Source organism: Grampus griseus (assembly GCF_964374135.1).
Source record: "Grampus griseus genome assembly, chromosome: 1".
In the NCBI taxonomy this organism is placed as follows: Eukaryota; Metazoa; Chordata; class Mammalia; order Artiodactyla; family Delphinidae; genus Grampus; species Grampus griseus.
In genome coordinates, this window is record NC_139017.1 from 181,523,319 (window position 1) to 181,545,063 (window position 21,745).

General features: G+C 57.5%; 1 protein-coding gene across 3 annotated transcripts in view; it reads right to left on the reverse strand.

Annotated features, from left to right (window-relative positions):
- The window catches only part of PRDM16 (PR/SET domain 16), a gene marked incomplete at its 3' end in the record, with an annotated part of 319,136 nt that overhangs the window by 146,853 nt on the left and 150,538 nt on the right, over positions 1-21,745 (reverse strand). For 2 of the 3 annotated variants that reach the window (XM_082678415.1, XM_082678413.1), the window contains exon 3: positions 15,953-16,003. In XM_082678415.1, the coding sequence (XP_082534541.1) occupies positions 15,953-16,003 (51 nt within the window). The remainder of the gene's footprint in view (positions 1-15,952; positions 16,004-21,745) is intronic. The other variant, XM_082678414.1, reaches the window with a different exon arrangement.

Below are 21,745 nucleotides of genomic sequence, written 5' to 3' on the forward strand. Positions count from 1 at the left end.
AGCACGTCCTCGATAAACGTGTGCAGCGGGAACAGCTGAGGGGCCGTGGGGACGGGGGCCACGTGCTAGATGGCCACGTGGGAACTTTGGGCAAAGTCTCACCACCGTGTGCCCGGAAGCCTGGTCTGCAGAGCGGGCCTACCCGTCCTGTGGGTGAAGCTGTGTGCCGGGGACAGTGCCGGGGACAATGCCGGGGACAGCGCCGGGGACAATGCCAGGGACGGTGCCGGTGCAGAGGAGGCTCTGCCAGATGGGTCCCCTGAGCCAGTGACTGAACGGACGGATGCTGACTTGAGGTCCCACCAGGCTCTGCCATCTGACCGCCGGTTGCTCTTCCAAAGGCTGTTGAAGACGTCTCCGCGTTTCTTACGTCAACTATTTAAGGAGCTGTTTCCCTCGATATCAGTCTTGCCCAGGCAGGCTCTCTGCGGAGCGAAGCAAGAGGTTTGCCAGGGAAACGGCTGCTGCACCCGGGGGGACCTCGAGCCGTGTTTTCAGGGAGCCGTGGCAGGACACAAGGTGGGGACCCACTGCTGTTGGCGCTCTGGCTGGATTTTGGGGGGGTTCCATTGGCGGAAGCCAGGTGAGGCGGCGCCGGCCCTCAGGCCCAGGGGCAGAGGCCCCGTGGCCAGCAGCGGCCTTGCTCTAAGCCTGTAGTGGGACGGCGGGGCAGCCTTCCCGCCACCTGACAGGTGCCCCGCAGGAGAGCAGCACTCCCTACATGTTTGGGATTGTCCCGGAATTCTGGGCTGGGCCTCATTTTCCCACACCTGCGGTAAGGCTGCAACAAAGCCTGGTGAGAGGGGAGACCGGGCCTCGGGGCAATGGGATCGTCACGCCGGTCAGGGTCAACCAACCACGTTCTCAGAATGGCCTTCCATCCCTGGGCCTTCGACGCAACTGAAACCCAGGCAGAAGCGGCTCCGGGGCCGGCGACACACCCGGGGAAGCACGGGGGACACACCTGGGGGCAGAGCGTGGCCAGGCTCCAAGGGGACAGTTGAGCGTGTGCTGACAGCACTGGAGCAGAGGCGGCGCCCAGAGGAGCCGCTGTGCGGGCAGGGCCCCTGGCCTGGGAGCATTCCCGCCACAGACAGGCCCTCCCGCCCGTGGGCAGGCAGGCCCCGCTGGGACAGGGGTCCGTTTTCAAGGAGCACAGCCAGCTTTGAGCCCTTTCCACACCCGGCAGCAACTCGGAGGGTGCGGACAGACTCTGAGCTGCCGTGGACTGAGGACCGAGCGCGGCCTGCACTCCTGTTGTCTGTTGTTATTATTATTATTACTGCTGTCATCGTGATCGCTTCAGGGTTTCCCTGCAACGAGCACTCGTGAAGGCTGGGGGCTTGTCTCTGTGGGTGCTCTGCAAGCTCCCCTCTTCCTCATGACCCCTTGTCAGGGAGGCCATTTTGGGGACAGGGCAGCCGGGGGCAGCTGTGAGGGAGTAGAGGCTGGCGGGGGCAATGGGGAGGCCCCGACGCAGACTTTCGGGTCTGCGTCACCTCTATGGCCCCGTCAGGGCCTCGCAAGACAGGCTCCTTCTGGCTCCACCTCGATGGGCTCCATCAATCCACAAACGGGTGCTGAACCCCTACCCTGGGTTCCCAAGTGCTGACAGAGGGAGTCCTGGGTCTTCAGGGTCCAGGGACTGCCCCACCCCCGCCCCAGGTGGGCCATGCACACTGATGGTGCAAACAGACCCTTGTCTGTCAAGGAGGGGCACATCGCACTGCTAAGAGCACAGAGCCAGATGACCTGAGCTCAGACCCTGGCTCTAACCTCTCAGCTGTGTGACACTGCACAGGTTACTGACCCTCTCTGGGCCTCGTTTCCTCGTCTGCAGAACGGGTTCTAGCTGATCTCGAGTGCTGGTCCCACAGCCAGCCTTCTGCAGCAGGTGCCCGAGCTCACTTAGTTCTCTCTTTCCCGGAAAACAACCCGCACAGAGCCTTTGGTTCAGCTCTGGGCAGCACGGTGGGTGGCTTGGGAAGGAAAGGGGACAGAGGGGCGGACAGCGCTGTCCCTTGCCATCCTGCCGCCTTGTGGCCCAGAACGGCAGCATGACACGCTCCCTTTGACCAAGAAGCCAAGCAGGCCGCCGCCCAGGCCCACCGTCAGCTGAGCAAACCCGCGCCACGGGGACACTTCTGAGTTGGGGCCAGGGGGGCTGTGAAGGCAACGCCAGCTCTCCCGGACTCTGCCTCGACCACCAGGCCAGCCAGACCGGCACAGCTCCAGCCTCAGTGTGTCTGTCACCCGCAGAGGCGGGCAGGTCACCTGGGAATCTGGCCCCAGGACGGCCCCGGGCAGGTCCCCCCCAGCCCCGAGGGCCCGGCTGGGCGCAGAGTGTGGGTGGGCGGGCACTGTCCTGTGCCCCGTCCCCGCCCAGCAGGCACTCAACACCCGGTGCTCCGGGCCCTGTTTACCAGAGGGCGGGAGAGGGCCTTTCGCTGCTGTGTAAATAGTCTTTCCAAAGGCCTCTGCTTTCTCACCCGTCCGCTTTCCAAAGGCACATTATGAATTGGCGGCTTATCAGAAGGGCCGTCTGGCAGTTAAAAGATGTTTCCACACATTGTGAAGCTGCATGGAAACCGAGTCATGTCAGCCCCGAGGACAAAGGAACTCAAGTGTTTGAGACGCAAAAATATTTTGACCCGACTACATCATTTTTCAAAGGAAGAAAGTAATTCGCAGCTCACAATTCACTTGCTATCTCACAGGAAGTCCTGTATTTCTTATTAACTCCCCAAGGCCTTCTTCTCTGGGTGAGAGGTCACCTCGGAGGGCCAGCGTGTGAGGGGCATTTACGAGTTTTCTTTCCGTCGCTTCCTGTTGTTTTTTTCTTCCAGGGCTGCCTCCTGTTTGCGAGGGACTAGCCACCACGCTGCTCCGAGCCTTATCTCCAGGGTTCTCCCAGACCAGGCACTGGAGCTGGGCACAGAATGTCTGCCCTGAGTTGCCAGGTCGGAAACCAAGGCCCCGAGAGGTTAAGTGACTTGTCCCAGGTCACGCCCATGATGGTGGAGCCAGTACAGGAAGTCCTGTGGTCTGGTTCCCTTTGTGGACATCTTCTCCTGGCTCTTTGGTTCCCTCGTGGAACGATGGTGTCTGGTGGGACCTCAAGGTTCATCACTATCAACATCACCACCATCATCATCACCAACATCTCCATCACCGGTCACCACCCTCTCCATCATCGTCATCACCATCTCCTCGGTCTCACTCTGAGCCCTACACTTGTGCCACGTGCTGCTTTAAGTGTGCTTTGCACACAGTAACTCATGTAATCGCTAAACACAACTTTGGAGCAGGAACTATGATCATCCCCATTTTACAGGAGAGGAAATTGAGGTCCTGAGAAGATAACGAAGTCCTCTGACAGTCTTTTGCCTTCCAAGAGGTTCTTGCCACCACCAAATCCCCCCGGGCCCCAGAAAGTGCTGCGGACAGCCCTTCGTGTGGGCTGCAACTCGGGCCAGGCTGAGCAAGGTCCCCACTGCCTCTGAAGCTGTGTTTGGGGGCCTGGCCCCCAGAAGCACAGGAATCGGGGCAGTTCAGGAAGCGCTCCCCGTGGCAGCACAGGGCACTCAATTGGGCTCCCAAGGCAAAGGCTGTACCCCGACCCCCGAGTGTAAGGATGCAGAAAGGGGGCCAGGAGACACAAAGCTCCCCTCCTACCGCGTCCTGGAGGCAAATGATTGTCGTGTTGGGAAACCATGGGCCCAGAGAGGGGTGAGGGCTTTGAGGAGTATTACAGTGACACTTTGGGGTCAAAAGGTGATTATGAAAGGAGAATCACGGGTGTTTAATAAGGAAGCTGGGGTGAGGGACACACGCGTAGCACCTGCTGTGCTAAGGGGAAGGAAGACAGGACGCGGCAGCACAGTGACCGGTGAACCCACCCAGGAGACGCAGCGGGAGCTGGCCCAGGCGAGGACCTGCCCTTGGTGCCTGGCTCCGGAGACCCACGCTTTCCTATCAGACACCAGGGACGGCCCAGAGGGTGAGCGGCGGGCCGTCCTGCACGATGCCTCGCTGGGTCCCCCCGGGCTTTCAGTGGGAGCAAGTGTGCCGCCTACTGTCTGCGTGGCCTTCGGGGGGGATTTGCCTGTCTGAACCCCAGGAAGACGAGCAGCTGCCTCACAGGGTTGCCACGAGGGCCCCGCACTCTGCAGATGTGACCGGAGCTCGTCACCTCTGCCAGGTTCAGGGACGCTGCAGTAAGCACGCAGATGTGGCCTCTGTCTCCCCGGGTCCTGGCTCCAACGTGGCCTGACTTTGCTCACAGGAGACACAGTCGCTGTGCCTCGCCTGCTGAGAACCCGGCATTAAGCCCTGTCCTGGGATCTGCCGGTCAGCACCCACCCAGACCCTCCTCCTGGGTGAGCTTCACAAGAGACAGCCCTCCCCTGGGGCCGGTTCTACCTCTCAGGGGCTGCACGTGGGCGACACGGGACGAAGATGTCCACCGGCCCCCAGTGTGCCCACTGGTCCAGACCTTTCTGAGGGCTAATTTGAAGCTTTCCTCTACCTTGCCAGTTCCCTTTTATTGTACCGCTACATTTCTCGCCCAAAACAGAAATACAAAGGGAGGAAATCTATTCAAACTTCCTCCTCCTCATTTTATTTTTGTAGCTCTCCAGGGTGCCCATGCTCCAGATTCCCTTCCGATGATTATCTGCCCTTTCGGGGCCTTGGTAACCCAGAGCCTCGGGTTTGAGTGGCAAGAAGCAAGCGCTGGCCTGGCCGCGGCACACGGGACATCCTCGGTGACACTGAGACCCGCAAGCCTGGCCCGTCCCCTTGGCACCCAGCGCGAGTCTGGAGAAGCAGATTTTTATTATTCATTTGTGTCTTTGAATACCTCTCCTTACTCTCAGCTGATCTATGATGAACAGCACGTCAGACTCTTTTTATGCGATAATTTTCCATCCCCGGCAACACACACATTTCTGTGGCTAATACTCTGAATCTTGGCCATTGCTCAGGAATAACAGAGGCAAGGTTCCAACAGAAAATAATAAGTCTTGCTTTTTATGACTTAATTTATCAACACTATACTGGAGAAACATCTTGCTAACTGGGTAAGAAGAAACCGTTCGCCAGCACAGCCCCGGCTGATGGGAGTGGCGTCAGATGGAGATGATGCATCCCGTCAGCAAACGGAGAGCCAGTGCTGAAGGAGCGATCATTCAAAGAAGGAAAGATTAAGTGAGAAAATGATACCCTCACGCCAATCTGTTAGATTAGGAGTCCCGCTCCTTCTGGCGTGCGTCAATTTGTTATCCTCACAATTCTCCCCTTTCTATACTAGAGAACACAAAGGAGAATTGCCCAGAAATATGACTGCTTAGAAGCGCCAACCTACAGGGATAGGGCCAAGGCCATGTGACAAGATGGGGGCATTTCTACCCAAAATGCACAGAGCAGACAGCACAAGGAGCTCTTGGAAGCTTGCCCACCACTAGGAGGAGTGTCTGACCTGGGACATTGCAGCTGGGCATCACCAGGGGACCAGGGGCGCCGAGAACAAAGGCTGTGGCAAACCATCTGCGCAGGTGATGGGTCTCAGAACGTGAGCCGTGAGGGCAGAGACCTGGTGGAACTCGGCCTGGTGTCTGCAGCACCTGGGACAGCGTCCTGCACGCAGTAGGTGCTTGGTAAGTATTTGTTGAAGGGGTGAGTGAGTGAGTGAATGAATGAAGGGGGTTTTGAGATGATGCAGAATGAGACAAAGCACCAGGAATTCCCTAAACGAATCAGTCAGGGTGAGTGAGGTTATGCCCCAATAACAAACAGTCTCCAAAACTCAGAGGCCTGGCAAAAGCTGCCTTTCTGCTGCATGTCTGGCGAATTCACAGGGTGGCTCTGCTTAATCACCTCAGGATCTATCTTTCTGGCTACAGTTTCCGAGGGCACAGAGCGCTGGAAGGTATCATGCTAGCCACTGGCCACTGAGCTAGAAGTGACCTGCATCTCTCACAGCCATTGGCCTGACAGCTCATCCAACCACAGGGCAGGCAGAAGGTCCATCCTACCTCGGTCCCAGTAGGCACAGTCAGACACGTGGCTGAACAGCACTGAGGGAGCCCACACGAAGGCCCGGGGGGGACCCTGGACTACCAGGAGTTTATAATCTAACTAATGGGAATGCTCCCTGCGGACTGACCATGGTCACCTCAGTGGTAAGTCCTTCGCCACTTACAGTGTTGCTATGGGACAGGAACTGTATGAGCACTTTATGCGACTTAACATATTTAATAACTAAAATGCCCCATATAGACATTAATTTTAAAAAATCACCCATTATATCACCGCAAAGAATGACAGTATTTTTGTATATTACCTTCCAGCCTTTTCATATTACGTATGTCCTTAAACGTGAGCATATATTTTATGAAAGATGTGTGTGTGTGTATAATATGCCACTTTCTGAAAATCCTTTTTTTAAAGAAGTAACAGCCCTCATTTTTTAGAGCAGTTTTGGGTTTATAGGAAAATGAGTGGAAAGTATAGAGAGTCCCATGTACCCCCCCGCCGTCTCCCCCGCCAACAGCTTCCCCCGTTATTATCATCTTGTATTAGTGTGGCCGCTTGTTACAGTTGATGAGCCAATAGTGACACATCGTCTTTAAAGCCCCTGACTGACACTAGGGTTCACTCTTGGTGTTGTGTATTCACAGGTCTGGATAAATATATGATAACATGTACCCACCAGTACAGTATCTTACAGGGTAGTTTCTCTGCCCTAAAAATCCTCTGTGCTCCCACATTCACCACCACGCCCCAACCCCAGGCAACCACGATCTTTTTACTGTCTCCATAGTTTTGCCTTTTCCAGAATTTCATAGAGTTGGAATCATAGAAAGTGTAGCCTTTTCAGACTGGCTTCTTTCACTTAATAATACGTATTTAAAGTTCCTCCATGTCTTTCTGTGGCCTAAGGGCAATGATGATTATGTGCGTCACCTCCCCCTCCTCTCCTGCCGTCACCACCAGAACAACACTGCCCATGTACCGTGCTGGATAAGGAAGAAACTGGACCCAACCATCAGTTTGGAACCAAGCCCAGCCGAGCCCAGACTAGATCAGCCAACTTGCAGACAGGTGAAGGTCAATAAGTGTTGTTTTAAGTGTTAACGGTTTGGGGTGGTTTGTTACACAGCGCCATTGTGTAATAGCTGACTGCTATTACACCAACTTCAATTACTCCAGCCCAACCCCCTCTTGCTTTTCTCTGAGTTCAATCGTATTTATTGTTCAATCATATTTACCCCAATTCTTGAAGGGTCTGGAGGGCAACACACAGTACAACATGAGACTTAGGAACACTTGCCTTGGAGTCTTGTGGCTGGCCCTGGAAAATCCCTGGCCTCCCCACTGAATCGTGTGGCCTTAGGCAACTGACAAACCGTCTGTTCCTTAATTTTCTATGCAGTAAAGTGGGAATAATAGTGCCTGGGGGTGATGGGGGTAAATGAGCCGATGTGTATATAGAGCCTGGCAGGCTTTCTGTAATGACAACACTGACCACGACGGCGGTAAGAACAGCAGCAGCGCCCGGCTCCCAGGGCTTGTGTTCAGGAGGGGACAGCCTCGTTGGGGGCAAGAGAGGCCCAATTCCACTTCCCCACAATCCCACCCACCCATCTGCTGTCCTTCCTCCCCAACACCCGCTCCCCCTGCCTCCCATGCATCGACACAAGGCACAGTCAGCCTGCAGCGACATGACCCCAGAAGCTGCCTTGGGAGCTGGGGCAGAGGCTGGGGGCTCAGGGCCAGGCTCTGACAGGCCCCACGGGACCCTACCCCCACGCACCCATCTGTGCCTCACACACCTGTTGTACACACATGCAGGGAGCCACCTCCCATCTCAGAGAAGTCATGAGCAGAGGTGAGCTGAGAGGCGGGTGGACCTTCCGCGGCCCCGAGCCCGGGGCAGGTGCCTGTCGGGACAGCAGGCAGCTTCTCAGGCGGGCTGGGGAGGACACAGCCTTCCCCAAGAGGTTCCACCTGCCAGGCCGGCCTCGGAGACCCCCAGACGCCAGGAGGATGAGGCCCTCCCCGCTCTAGCTCAGGCCTGGGCCGAGAGAAGCAGTGGAAGGTTCTGTTCCCCACTCTCGGGACTGGGGGCCACCCAGGGCCCTGCCTGGAGACCACGTGCCCATGGTCCCCCTAGACCTTCACGGGTGGCCATCAGAGGCACGAGGGGACCTCAGGAAGCCGGCTCTCTCCGGAGGCCTGGATGTCCCGCCTGCACCCTGAGAGAGAAGTGACACACAGCTCAAACTGACCGGCCGCGGGAGGGGCCCTGAGGGCCCACAGCACCCGCCCGCCGCCGCCTTTTACCCTGGAGAGGGATGGGCCACCTTGACACCGTGTGTGTGTAAAACCAGAAGTCAGCCTTACACTCAGAACGATAATAATCGCACTGATGACCCGACGGCAGGTTTTGTGGAGCAAAGGTGAGCCGTGTGGCTTTCCCTGTGCCGCAGGCGGAGGACGCGCCCACGAGCCAGCAATGCCTGCCGAGGAAGCTCGTGTCTACTTTCAAAGCGGAAGGCGCTGAGGAGGCCTCAAGCTGATATATTTTTCTCTCTTAATAGTGCGGCACAATTTAATTAACTCACCATTGCCCCCACCCGAAGGTGACAGAGTTTATTGACGCCATCTGGCTCCTAGAAAGCCGGTAATGGAGACAGTAAATCCTCTTCATCACCTGCTGCCGGCGGAGGCCGCCTCTCCCCGCCACCTTCCCCAGCGCCGTCCCGCGAGGGCCGCCTGGACACCCCAAGGTGCTGCTGCGGTTTCCAGGAGAGCGAGGCAGGCACGACGCCTGTAACCTCTGACCCGCTGCAGGTGGTGTAGGGCCCGGCCCGCTGGTCCCCTGGCCAGGGCCACCCAGGGCCACGTGGGCCCCCTTGTCCCACACCAGTAACAATAACAGTAACAGTGGCCACAGGCCCCAAGGTCCATCCAGCTGGCCTGGCGACCAGAGCTGTGCCCGATTTATCACTGTCCTCCTGCTGCCCAGGCCGTGCAGGGCTCTGGATCATCATTTCCCCGTTCGCAGGGGAGGAAACAGAAATGCAGAAGTTCAAGTTCAGGGCCTAGAGCCACACCACCCAGGGCAGAGCCAGGTTCAGAGCACCAGGGGTGGGCAGGGCGGAGGCGACGGACCCAGCATGGCCTCCCGACCCGGGTCTCCAGTGAGAAGGAAAGGGTCCTTTGTCTACTTTCCGGGTAATGTACGTTTTCAAGTTCTGAATCTGTCCTTTGAAATCAGCGATGTTTTGTCTGCTCTCGCTTGAGGTTTGGGCAGAAAGTGTCAGCAGGGTGGGGGAAGGGCCTGACCACAGAGATGTCACCTGCTCCCCATGTGCCCTGCCAGGAGCTGCTGCTGGACCCCAAGGAGGGGGGTCCCGCTGGCCGGGCTCTGACCCCCCTCACACCCACCTCCCTCCTGCAGGACCCCCACCCCAAGCTGCAGTCCAGAAGCCTTTCAGAAGGTTTCACGAGGGATGCTTCAGTATGAGAAAGAAAACCCAGCTCATTGCTTTCTCAGCAGCAAAAAATGAGGGAAAATTCACCTCTTATTTCTCCCACCCCCCAGGAGAGGTTCTCAGGGTTGGGTGGGTCCGTCTGAACAACGTGCCCCCTCTGCCTGCTCTGAGTCCCTGCCCCACCCCGTCCAGCTAAGACGAGGCCCTCCTCAGACACGCAGGTCTGCAGCAGGTAATAAATTACTGCGGAGGAAATTAATTACCTGCATCTCTCCCCAGCTTAATCTGATGGTTTAGGCTGACTTCAGGGGCCCTTAGGTTGGGCTGGGGGTGGTAAACTCAGCTCAGTTGCTGGGGGAACAAAATGCAAATCCAGCCTGGAGCTGCCTGCGACTCGCCCTCGACACCCTACTGCTGTTGGCCCATTAATCACCCTTATCTGCCTGGGAGGGGGCCACAGCGCCACGGCCCCCCAGAGGGCAAGTTCAGGTGCTGCGAGGTGGCGAGAGGGCAGAGTCCACCCGGGACGGCTGATGTGGAGGCGGCCAGGGCTTCCAGGCCGCGGCCCCTCCCTCAGGCTGGAGTTTCTGCCGGCACCCCAGCCACCAGGGTCACGCCTAAGGGCCTCTTCAGATAAGCGTCTACAGTTGTGAAAAAATGAGGCCTCTGGGAGGGGCAGGGGGAGGGGCAAGAGCTAGACGCGGGGCTGGTCCCCAGCAGCTGAGGGTCCCCAAGGCCACCAGCCCAGAGCTGCTGCGGGAAGGGGACCGGCGGAGGCGGGGCTTTCCGACTTTCTGCGTCTTGGCCCCATTACACTTCTCCACCCGGCAGCCTTTGATTCAGCAAAATCAAGGATGCAAACTTCTTAGGAGTACTTAGTTTCCATGGCAACCGAAGCTGACCTCAACATTATTGTTCTCAAGAGGGGACTGACTTTACTATATGTTCATTCACTGAATTAATGGACTCCTGGTTCTTTTATCAGCAACCCCGAACAAAGGAAAGGGAAGCATGTCTCCGCAGGGCTTTCAGCCACTGTCCAGCCTTTGTCCGGGGCTTACCGGAACGAAGCAAGTCTATCCAGCCCGAGATTATCAAAATCAACTTGGAGCTGTCTCCGTGGCAGCTAAGCACACTTTGATTTCATAAAGACATAACCGATCCCACATGCAAATTATTAATTGTGAGCCCGGGCCTCTTAGGGCTTGGGACTCTGCTGTGATTTTTTTCAGGAATCAAGCGCGTTGTAGGTAAACTGCAATTGAATTATAGCACCTGGGTGGCTCCTGAGCGTTGCTGGCTGGGGGGTAAAGAGGAAAAGAAAAGGATTTCTAAAACTAACCTCGCCGGCACAGGCAAAGCATAACAGGGACAATCAACCTTGTTCTGGTCCCAGTGAGACCGGCCGACCGCGACGCGTGCTCACTGGCCCTAGTCCTGGGGTCTCGGGGCTGGAGCGTCTCCCCATCTCTCTTTTTTTTTTTTTTTTTGTGGTACGCGGGCCTCTCACTCTTGTGGCCTCTCCCGTTGCGGAGCACAGGCTCCGGACGCGCAGGCTCAGCGGCCATGGCTCACGGGCCCAGCAGCTCCGCGGCATGTGGGATCCTCCCGGACCGGGGCACAAACCCGTGTCCCCTGCATCGGCAGGTGGACTCTCGACCACTGCACCACCAGGGAAGCCCTCCCCATCTCTTGTTCCAGTCACAATCTTTCCTTCCCCACCAGCCTTCCTCACCCTCCAGCCGCCTGGAAAATACCTCTGCTTCCTCCAGGGGAAAAACAACGCAAAGGAAATAAACCACACGAAGCGACACTGATCGCAAATGCCTGGCCCGAAACCCCCGAGGCACAGCCTGGTCGCAGCCTCCCGGAGACCTGGGGTGTGTGATCTTCTCAGCTAATTGCTGCACAGAAGACACTTAGCAGCTGCCTGTCCATCTCCACTCCCACCTTCCCGGGTTTCCTGGCTCCCGGTCATCCTTTATTAGCCTTCAGGTCCCTGGGGAAGGAGCCGGGAGTCCTGGGGCGCCCATTACCAGAGGCATTTCGCCCTGGCCAGGCTATATAAAACACGCACGTATAACAGCCCAGTGGGACAGGCCGAGGTTCTCACATCCAAATAATCATTTCACGAATTATCATAATTATCAATCAATCACCCTATTTGGACAGTGCCAGGTTGGGCTATCGGATGACTTTTATGACCTGTAGCATTTTGTACGGAATAGCAGAGAGAGATTTATGGACCTGTCATGGTCCCTCGCCAGCAGTAGGGCTTTATTAGCTCAGCTTATTTTTGACTCTCCTTCAAAGCCTCGGGCTCCCCGCCCTTGGCCCAGAGCGCTGGCTGGGGTGGCCACAATCTGGGATGCTTCCGAAGACGCACCTGTCCCAGTCTGGTCCCAGCCCCACTGATGCGAATTCTTGATTCATTTATTTATTTTGGAGGGGCGGAGGCCGCGTGGGCAGAGAAGTGGGGGGAGAAAAGAAAAAAGAAAAAGGTCACTTCCCTCTTCATTTTCTCCTGGTTGTACTGTATTAACATGTCCTTCCTTTTCAAGACGGTCAAAGAAAACAAGATAAAGCGAGACAATGGGACGGCTGTTGGGGGCCTGGTTCTTCCCCCTTTCATATCACCAGAGAGATTGAATCAAAATTCTTCCAGCTGATACCATCTCCCCGGGTGGACCACACTCTTGTTAACGGATAAAATCAAGCCCTCCAGAAAGTCAAAGAATAAATTTAAGCCTTTTGCCAAATGTCTATCCTATTGGATTTTGATAAGACGGCCATTGAGTCTTAATAATGTCTTCCATCCATTTTCAGCGGGCCCTTAACACCGCTCTTTATTCGTCCCCAAAGCCTCTTTGCCCGGCCTTTTTATTACGGGCTCTGGCGGGCTCTCCAGGGAGCCAGGCGACCTGAGTGATGGATGGACAACTCGCTAGATTATCTCCTGCAGATGTTTGCTCTCCAGGAGCCCCGGGCTTTCCCTCTAAGTAAACAGAGACTAAAGAGAGTCAGCAGCAGCAGCAGTCCCAGAGGTCCCGGCCAGAGGCTAGAAAAGGCGACCAGCCCGACCTGCAGCCAAAGTGACTTCTGGGGGGAAGTGCGTGTGCAGCCCAAGTGCACACCTGGGCTAGTGAGGGGCGGCCAGGGCACCAGCACGGAGCATGAAAGCTCTGGGCTGCACTGTGCAGTGGAGATGGGGCTCCGGCAGGAGGATGCAGGAATGCAGAGATGGGGGAAGGGGTGGGGGGGTGAGGTGGGGAGGGTGGGAGGGTGGGGGAGGGGTGGGAGGGATGAAGACGGATGCGTGGCACTGCACGGGGACCCAGGGGAGACTGGGGGACAGAGGGACGTAGGAGGCCAGAGGGAGGTGGGAGACCACCAGGGGTGGGGATGGAGGGGACCGGAAGGAGGGGCACAGGAGAGTTGGGGGGAGGGGGATGGAGGGTTCTCAGGGGCGGGGCCAAGCCCGGTGCAGGCTCACAGGCTGCGGTCGCTGTCACTCCAACGCGAGCCCGGCCCTGAGCCATAGACCCTGGGTTCGAATCCCGCCTCCACTGCAGAAGTAGGGTCCGCTAGCCTCGCTGGGCCTGGATTCTGTCCCCCATAAACTGTTTTTTTTTTTTTTTTTGCGATACACGGGCCTCTCACTGCTGTGGCCTCTCCCGTTGTGGAGCACAGACTCCGGATGCGCAGGCTCAGCGGCCATGGCTCACGGGCCCAGCCGCTCCGCGGCATGTGGGATCTTCCCGGACCGGGGCACAAACCCGTGTCCCCTGCCTTGGCAGGAGGACTCTCAACCGCTGCGCCACCAGGGAAGCCCCCCTGTAAACTCTTGACAGGTGGATTCCACAGACAATTCATCAACCTGGCTCTTTAATACTGAGAATTTATAACCACCGCTTCCTACAAAACATCACTGTTTCTGCATCTCTTGTGTCAAGCCACTGATTGAATTAATTAGCCTTAGTTACATTTCAGCAACGCATGCCAATAAAGAGCAGGAAGTGTGATTCAGTTAATCCTAAAGATGGAATAAGTGATGCTCAGAGGTGTCAGCTGACCAACCCAAGGCTGCACAGCCTCCAGCGCGGCCCCAGTGCCTCTTACGGCCCCCAGACGTGTATGTCTTTGGAGGGGGAGAGCCCCGTTCAGCCAGACGTGAAAATCCTAAACCACAGGACTGGTAAATGGGGTCTACGTCCCATTACCAAGGAATTCGCTAAATTAGTCCTTACAAAGCGCACTGAGACGCGTGCGGTCCTCTTACGTAATAAGCATATATGTGTCTCCACAGCTGTAAGTGACACACCTGCTGGCAACCTGCACCTTCTATTGGGAAGAAGGTCAAGGGAACGCTGTGATGACAGAACTCCGGCCCCGCAGCGGGACCCCAGCTGCCTTTGCACCCGAGTCTCTCTCAGCCCCTCCCTCCCTCCCTGGGAAGTGACCAGATGGCTCCAGACACCAGGCTTAGTTTTCGATCATCTACCAATGTGACCTGGGTCCCTGGTCAGACGGCACCTGCACCCACCCCGTGAGTAGCTCTTGGAAGGACGTCTGGATCACGGTAGCCAAGGCCTGACGGCCCTGCCATTTGTAAAAGGCAAGGCCAATCGGGAGATGGCCCTGCCTCAGGGAACGGAGGATGTGCCAGTTCAAAGGCATCCTCTCCTCCTCACGACCTTAACATTAGACCCGACCTTTCGACCTTCCGCTTTGAACCTTGACCCCAGGCCGTCCCACCTCTAACCTCCGGCCTGGTGGGTGTCAGCCCGTCAGCCGCTTCTCTGTGGAAAGGCGACTGTTCCACGTTCTCTCTAGAAGTGCAGAGGCGCGCTGACTGCAGTCCCTGCTCGTGGGAAGTGGAGATACCACGATTCTCTGACATGTGGGAACGCTGCTTCAGCTGCTCTTGCCACCTTATCCTTTAAGAAAATACGAGTTCATTCCCAGAGGCAGGAAGGGGGAAGGGTTGCTGATGCGCTTCGAGGAAGAGAGGCCTCAGGCCCCCGGGCAGCGGGACAGGGAGAGGACACCTTGTCCCAGCTCTGCTCAGACAAAAGGGTCCCCCCGGGGCCAGACACAGACCACGGCTATGGAGACAAACGAGGCCAGAAGGTCACCGCTGCCAGAGGTCACCCCTTCTCGAGGTCACCGCAGGGTCAGACAACGTCCCCCATTGCACAGTTTTCTCCAAAATCAACGTCTCCGGGGTTGACCCTGGTGAGAAGGGCAGGCCCCCATCCCTCACAGATCGGCCCCCCAGACGGTGGCTCCCCCGAGGCCTCGGCTCTAACCAGCCAGCCAGACACAGGGAGAAAGTTACAAAGTTTGGCAGAACCAGCAAATTGCTTTCTTTTCACTTCCAGACCCAAAAAGGAATTTTCATGATGACGGGAATGCACGCTCAAGCGGTGGCGTTGGACCCTCCCAGAAGAGGTGACAGCACCCCGTGAGCACAGCTCCGTGATTCTGACATTAAGAAAACAGCCCTTGATAGGAGCTGGGTAGCCCCTGGCTGACTCATCGCCCCAGCCGCCCATGCTGTGCTTCCTGACGTGGTCGGGGTACCAGGAGGAGTTGGACTCTCTGCTTTGTCTGGGTGGTACTTTGAAGCCAAGACGCCAGGAGAGAGAAGGCTACAGTAATCCTACTGGAAAACTCAAATACTGCATCAGCTACTGTGTGTGTGTGTTGGTGTGTGTTGGTGTGTGTGCATTTGGGTGTATGTGTGTGCACGTGTGTCTCTGTGTGTAATGCATGTGCGTGTGTATGGATGGCCCGAATTCTATGGACGTTGAACTCCACCCGACGAACGGCGTCTGGGTTTTGGGGGTGATTTCTGCATCCCATCCCTCTGCCGTCTGTCTAACGTGCAGCCTGCACAGGCAGGAACGTGCCTGCCTGTGGACGTCTGCTTTCCTCTGGGGGCGTGTGTATTTTTCTGGGCCCAGTTCACTCTCTGAACCTTTTGGAACTAAGGTTTGTCAACCGGCTGTTACCCATCACCAGGGGACGATGCGCACGTTGGCGCTTTCCTTCGCTTGGTGGTTTGCTTATTCGATGCCGTGCCCGAGCCCTCTTTGGAGGCTGAGGACTGCAAGCGGCTTTGCTGAATCTGCAGCCGATTGTGTGTTTTTTCTCTCTCTATTCTTTTCACGTGAGTATCCAGTGGAGATAGTTAAATAAACACAACCTGCATTTATTTAATTTCCACACGTCAGCCTGGCCTGAAGCATTCCCACAGGTTCGGGGCTTGCCTCGGTTCTCCGGAACTAGGATGGTTCCGTGAAGTGAGCCCCTACTGCAACACAGTGAGAACAAGCGTCCGTCCTAATCCCTCGGGAATCAGCGTTCTGCACACACGCCGGACCGCAGATAACCTCGTACTCGGGTGGACACTGGGCGGGAGGGGAGAAGGCGCAGACCAGCTCTCCTACCTTTTGAATGCAGCCCTCCTGGGACGACACCTCTGCGTCTGTCAGCATTTGCTGCAAAACAATTTGGAAAGGGGTTGTTAGTTTCCAACAAAACGCGGTCCTCAAGCTACGGTGGGTTATACATCGCGCGAGCAGAGCAAGCGTGCTCTGAAATAACATGGGTAAGGCGGGTGGCTTCTTCAAGATAGGCAGGAGAACCGGGATCCTCTATTCCAACCGTTTGTTGCACAGCGATTTGTTGGGGTGGAGCTGCCCTGTGGAGTTCAGCCTGGTCCCGTAGTGACTGGGTACAGACCCACACGGAGGGTCCTTACTGCCCGCCACACGTATGAGTAGGAATGGTCCAACGGGGGCACCGAGATGCCTGAAATGTGTAACAGGCTCCCTCCTTGTTTCCTGGGGTGAGCTCCTGCCCCAGCAGTGGGCGGTGGCAGCACCAGGAAGCCCTCCCCCCGCCCATGGGACACAGGCTTGGGACAGAGAGGAGAGAAAAGTGCCCGTCGTTCTGGGTCTTTCTTCCACTGGACAGCTTTGGCTCGGAACTCTCCTTGGCTCGGCCCTGAAGAGCATTTTGCCTGGCTGGCATCTCCTCCTAACCACCAAGTTCCACTCCAGAGGGGTGGCATTTCAGCGACGGGTCCCAGAGCGCTTTCTAAGCTAAGCAAACCGACAAATTAGCTGTATCATTGGGATTTTCCCTTCTGGATCGCAAGCACCCTGCACAGACACGTACATAAATTTGTAATGTCATTTCCATAAGAATAGAAAGCAAGATGGAAACTAATATTCGGAAAATAATAAGAGAAATGGGGTCAAATCCAGGGGTTTATTTCCCCTCCCCTTAAAATGACACTATTGCCTTTTCAAATGACAAGCGTGGAAGAGAGTGCCCGCTGGTGCCCACGCAGGCCAGGTCAGGGGATCGAGATGCTGCGTTCCAAAATGCTGGCGGATTTGCCCAGGCTCAGCTGTAATAACAATAAGTCATATTTTTAAATGTTGAGAATTCTAACCAATTGGGGATTTTATGTTTCTTTTAATAGATTCTGAAATTGTGGTTTGGAATGCAACTAGGAGTGAAAACAGAGAATGAGACAGAAGAGAAGGACACGGAGACACCGGAGAGGTCTCCTCAGGAGAGCCAGCTAGACACCAGGTCACTAGTTGCTCTGTCCCCGCTGGCCCGGGCTGGACAGGCCCGGGGGAGACCTGGGGGCTGAGCTCTGCCAGCAGACGGGCTTGTGTAGCTCCCCTCTTGTCTGTCTGCTTTTCACTCCCAAAGCCTGAGCCTAGAGGGCTGGCTGGAGGCTCGGTCGACGCCGGGACAGGAGGAGAGAGAGGCTGACTGCTTGGATCCCAGGAAAGCCTTGGTGTCCAGGAAGGGACCGCGCTCCCCGGGGAGGGAGATGGCCCACTCTCCGGCCGCAGGCTGCCCGGGCCTGCGCCTGGACCGGAGGCCTTTGCCAGCATCACGCAGAACTGGGGTCTGAGCGCTGGCCCCGAGTCCTGTGGTCACTAACAGGCCCCTTATGAAGGGGCGGCTTGAACCAGAGGGAGAACAAAATGTGCATTAATTTTTCTAAGCCGCGCGGCCTCCAGGGACAGAACCACGGGAGGGGCGCACCGTCCGAATGACTCCCCGTCCTGGGCCCCGTCCCCTCATGGAGGACAAAGGAGGCCCCTACCCAACGCCCGCCGTCGAGGAACTGGAGCCTCACGACCCAGCGCTGCCACTTCTCATCACCCTGCTGCTGCGACTCTTCCCAGAGAAGGGGCCTCAGGGACCCTCCCGAGTGTCACGAAGCCCGGCAAGGGTGCTGACCGCCAGGCGACGGTCCTGAGGAAGGTGACAAGCTGGCCTTCTCAGCCGGGCCCAGCTCATCACGTGCCCATGCGGGCCGTGCACTTGGTTACGGGCCAGGCTCGCCGTTGATTTGGGGGCACCTGGAGAAGCCACCCTTGGGAGACCTGTACCTGCCCATGGCCTGCAGGCCTGTGCTGGCGGCAAAGCTCTGGTTAGGGGTAGAGAGGCAGACGTTCAAACCGCACCTTCCTTGAAGGTCAAGACGCCAGCACAACACACCAAGCACAGCCTAGAACCGGGCGGGGGCGGGTGGGACCAGGCAGACGAAGGTCTCTCCAGTGCCCCTCGGAGCCTGCCCCTCGGCTCCCCCTGGACAGGCCTGGGGTGTGGGCAGTTGAGCTGCAGGACCACAGGTGAGCAGAACGGAGCCCCACCCAATCCAGTGATGCAGAGAGAGCTGGGGCCCTTGAGCCCAACCTGGCCGACGCCCCCATCCGGAGGAAGCCTAACCCTCTGCCGGCGACTCCAAAGAAAGAAGAGTCCTCCTGACGGGGAGTGGGTTCCGGCAGCTTCTCCACGCCCGCCCTGAGGTAACGGCCCTCCTTGGTAGGTGTGCCCGCCGTAACCTCTGCTCTTTGCCCACTGCCGACCTCGGGCGCAAACCCACCCCATGCGCCCCTCCTGGAGCCTCTGCTCCAGCCTTCTCCCCGCCAAGGCCGCCACTTTGCTGAAAAACCTCTTTATTTTGCTCGTTGGGCCCTCGGCACACGCGCCGCTGGCCGGCCGGCTGCTGGCAGCGGCGGTCTCTGCTCTCAAGCCCGTCTCCGCACCGGCAGAAGTATTAGGTGTGTTTTGATTCGGCAGTTTAGCCAGAAAAGTGAGGTTTGACCTGGAGCATTTGCTTCTCTCGTGGGTCTCGGTGCCAGGATGGAGCTAAGTGGGGTTGCTCAAAGCATCTTTTTTGACTCTTAAAATAAATAGCCTCTGTTCTGCAAAAAGCCAGCCCAGAGGAGACACACACACAGACGTCCGTACGCTCACAGCTCCGGAGTTCTGGCGCGTCCCCCGAGGGGGCCAGGCTCTCTGCTTGGTGTCACAAACGGATCCCAGAAGGCTCTCTCCCTTCAAAACAGTCTGTTATTAAAGGATCTGAAAACATACCTACAGGAGGAAACCCAGACAGAGCCCCGACCTCGCGGCTTCCAAAACCAGAGAGAAGTGAATGAATTCCCCACCCCCTGCCCAAGTCTGGCCTGTGGTCCAAGGGGTCACCAAAGGTTCTCATTTACCGACCTCTTCCTCTTGGCCTTGGAGCCCAGGCTTCTCTCTAACCTGCTCCTTTCTGTCCACTGCTGCAGTCGCCTTTTCCACCCAAAGAGGTAGGTGTGTCTGCGTCTAGAAGTGGCTACAAGCTGATTCCAAGGCCCCTCCGCTCGAAGAAGCCTCCATGGGCCGGGCCAGGGCCGTCTGCGCTGGTCACTGCTCAGGGCTGTCCCAGAAGACAGGGCTGGGGTTAGGGTTTGATAGAGGACGCCCTCCCGTGCCGATCTGGCTCTGAGCCTCAGTCTGCTGCCCTCCGGGAAACTGGGGGACACAGCCTGAGCAGGCAGGTCAAGACGGAGGCTGGGCCGCCTCCCCAGCCCCGTGGTCAGCTGCTTTGGACTCTGCATCACCTGCCCTCTGAGGAGGGTTTCAGGCCCAACGAGGCAGCGCCCGCAAATGCCCCCAACGCGCGCCCGCTCAGAGCTCATCGGATGCCCCTGTTGCGAGCTCATCTGAGCTCCTGCAAAGAACGCCCAAGGCCTCACGTCTGCATCCTCCCTTCCTAGGAAGACAGACTTTTTAAGGAACAATTCTCATGCTAAGTTTTCTGACCAAATCAAAGTCCTACCATGACAGCCACTTTCCCTGGTAGAAATGCCGCAGTGACCGGTGATGGGCACAGTAGCAGCGTGGTGACAGGAGGACAGCGGGGGCGGCGGGTGCTGTCCGGGCCCCCAAAGGCGGATCCCCCGTCCTTCTCACGGCTGCCGCATCTGGGTGAGCGCTATCGTTATACCGGCTTTACAGGTAGGAGCTGGAGGCTCGGGAGCTGCAGCGACAGGGCAAAGATCAAAGAGCTGCTGGGTGCTGGAGGCTGCGTCCAAGCCCCGGCCTCCTGATTCTGGAGGAACGGGGGGCGGGGGGGCACTGGGTGGTGTGTCCGGTGGAAAGGAGCCACGCGCCGCCGACCCGTCCGACAGGGACTCACACCTGAACCCCGGCCAGACCATCCCCCCGCCAGGCCGGCCGTGTGGCCTGGGTGGGGTCCTGCTGGCAGCGCCCCCAGGAGCCGTCAGGGCGGTTAGGCACAGGCCAGCCCGCTCTGGCTCCCGAGCAAAGGCTCCAACGGTGTTGACACAAACTCTTGAGCTCTCAACTGGGAGTGGGTCACATTTATTTATTTTTTGCATTAAAAAAAAAAAAAACAACTCAGCTTAGCCGTGTTTGAGCTTCAGAAATGATTTTTTTGAAAGGCGCCTTGGACACTGTTTTTCACTTTTATGCCTAAACAGATACTTCTCAGTTCTTTCAAGTGAGATCTTACCCAATGAATGGAGACTCTCTCTTTACTCCTAAGAAAAATATTTACACAGTCAAGTATGGCACGAGAAAGGACCCAGGCTCCTTCGAGGGCCTGGCCGGAGCGCATCTAGGTCTCCGCATGCTGTTTACATTCCCAGCCCGGCATCTCCGCCCTCCCCTCCCCAAAGGCATTTCCCAAGCCTCCCGCTTGGGACCCTGAAGTCGGGGTACTGGGAGCGGCCCCTCCCCGGGGTGGGACAGGAGAAACCAGCCCTGCTTGAGTGACAGCCAAGTCCCACCTTCCCTACTTTTCCTGTTGGCCAACAAAAAACCTGGGCCCCCTGCGAGGGCTTTATCTAGACTCACCCCAGTTCTCCCAGACCCCCCCAGACCTCCACCCCGGAGCGGGGCCTCTACGTCTCTTAGCCTCTGTGCAGTGCTCCGGGGCCTTATTAGCATAAGCTAACGAGGGGCGGACGGCTTCTCCTGGCCTACGCTTCCCTGCATGGCCCCAGCGCTCTGGGCATGGCTTGCCCGCTGTCAGATGTGCTGAGAACACTCTGTTTGCTGGCAGCCCCTGGCCGTGGGCACGCGCCCCTCTGCTGGACACCCTGCCCTGCCCGGGGCTGTCGGGTGCCCATACCTCCCCTCCTGCAGGACAGACGACTGAGTGAGTGAACGAATCACTCCCTCTGAGTCCCCCAGGTTTATGGTCCAGTCTGGCCTAGGTCCCCTTCACAGCCTCCTTCCAGAAGCACCCACTGGGCGCCTTTGGTCTGCCCTGCCCCATGGAAGGTGCCTTGGAGACATTTAAAGAAATATTGAAACCGCGTTGATTCCAGTGTCAGCTATATTGGGGAAGAGGCAACGGCTGAAGCCCACCCGCTTCTCCAACAATACCAACGCGAACAGGGAGCCCCCTCAGAAGTTAGGGGTAGAGGTGGGCAGATAAGCTGGCCCAGAGGGCGGAAGGGACCGCCAGGTTCAGAGAGGCCCCGAGGGCCCCGCTGCCTTGGGCATCCTCAGGTGTCAGGCGGGGTTTCAATTTGCCTCTGAGGGTGAGTATGGTTGCTGGTGCTGGCCAGGCAGATGGCTGGGGGCCGGGGGCGGGGGGAGCAGGGGAGGAAGGAGAGTCTGCAGGATACGGACAGGGACGGGTGGCCTCGTGTAAGCCCTGGATGCTAAGTGGTGGCAGTCCTCGGGTCTTCCCTGCTCACCCGCCTGTTGACACGCCACGGTGGGCTCCGGGGGTGGGGGGAGGCCCAGAGCTCAGGCCGCAGGGCCCCGGTTCCCCACCATCAGCTGGGGGACCTGTCAGAGGCCGCCCGAAGGGACACAGCGAGATAGCAAGGAACAGAGGGCCGGCCGGGCCGGGCGCCGGGTGGGCTCACGTTAGGCATTAGAACTGAGAACAAGCCTCTGAG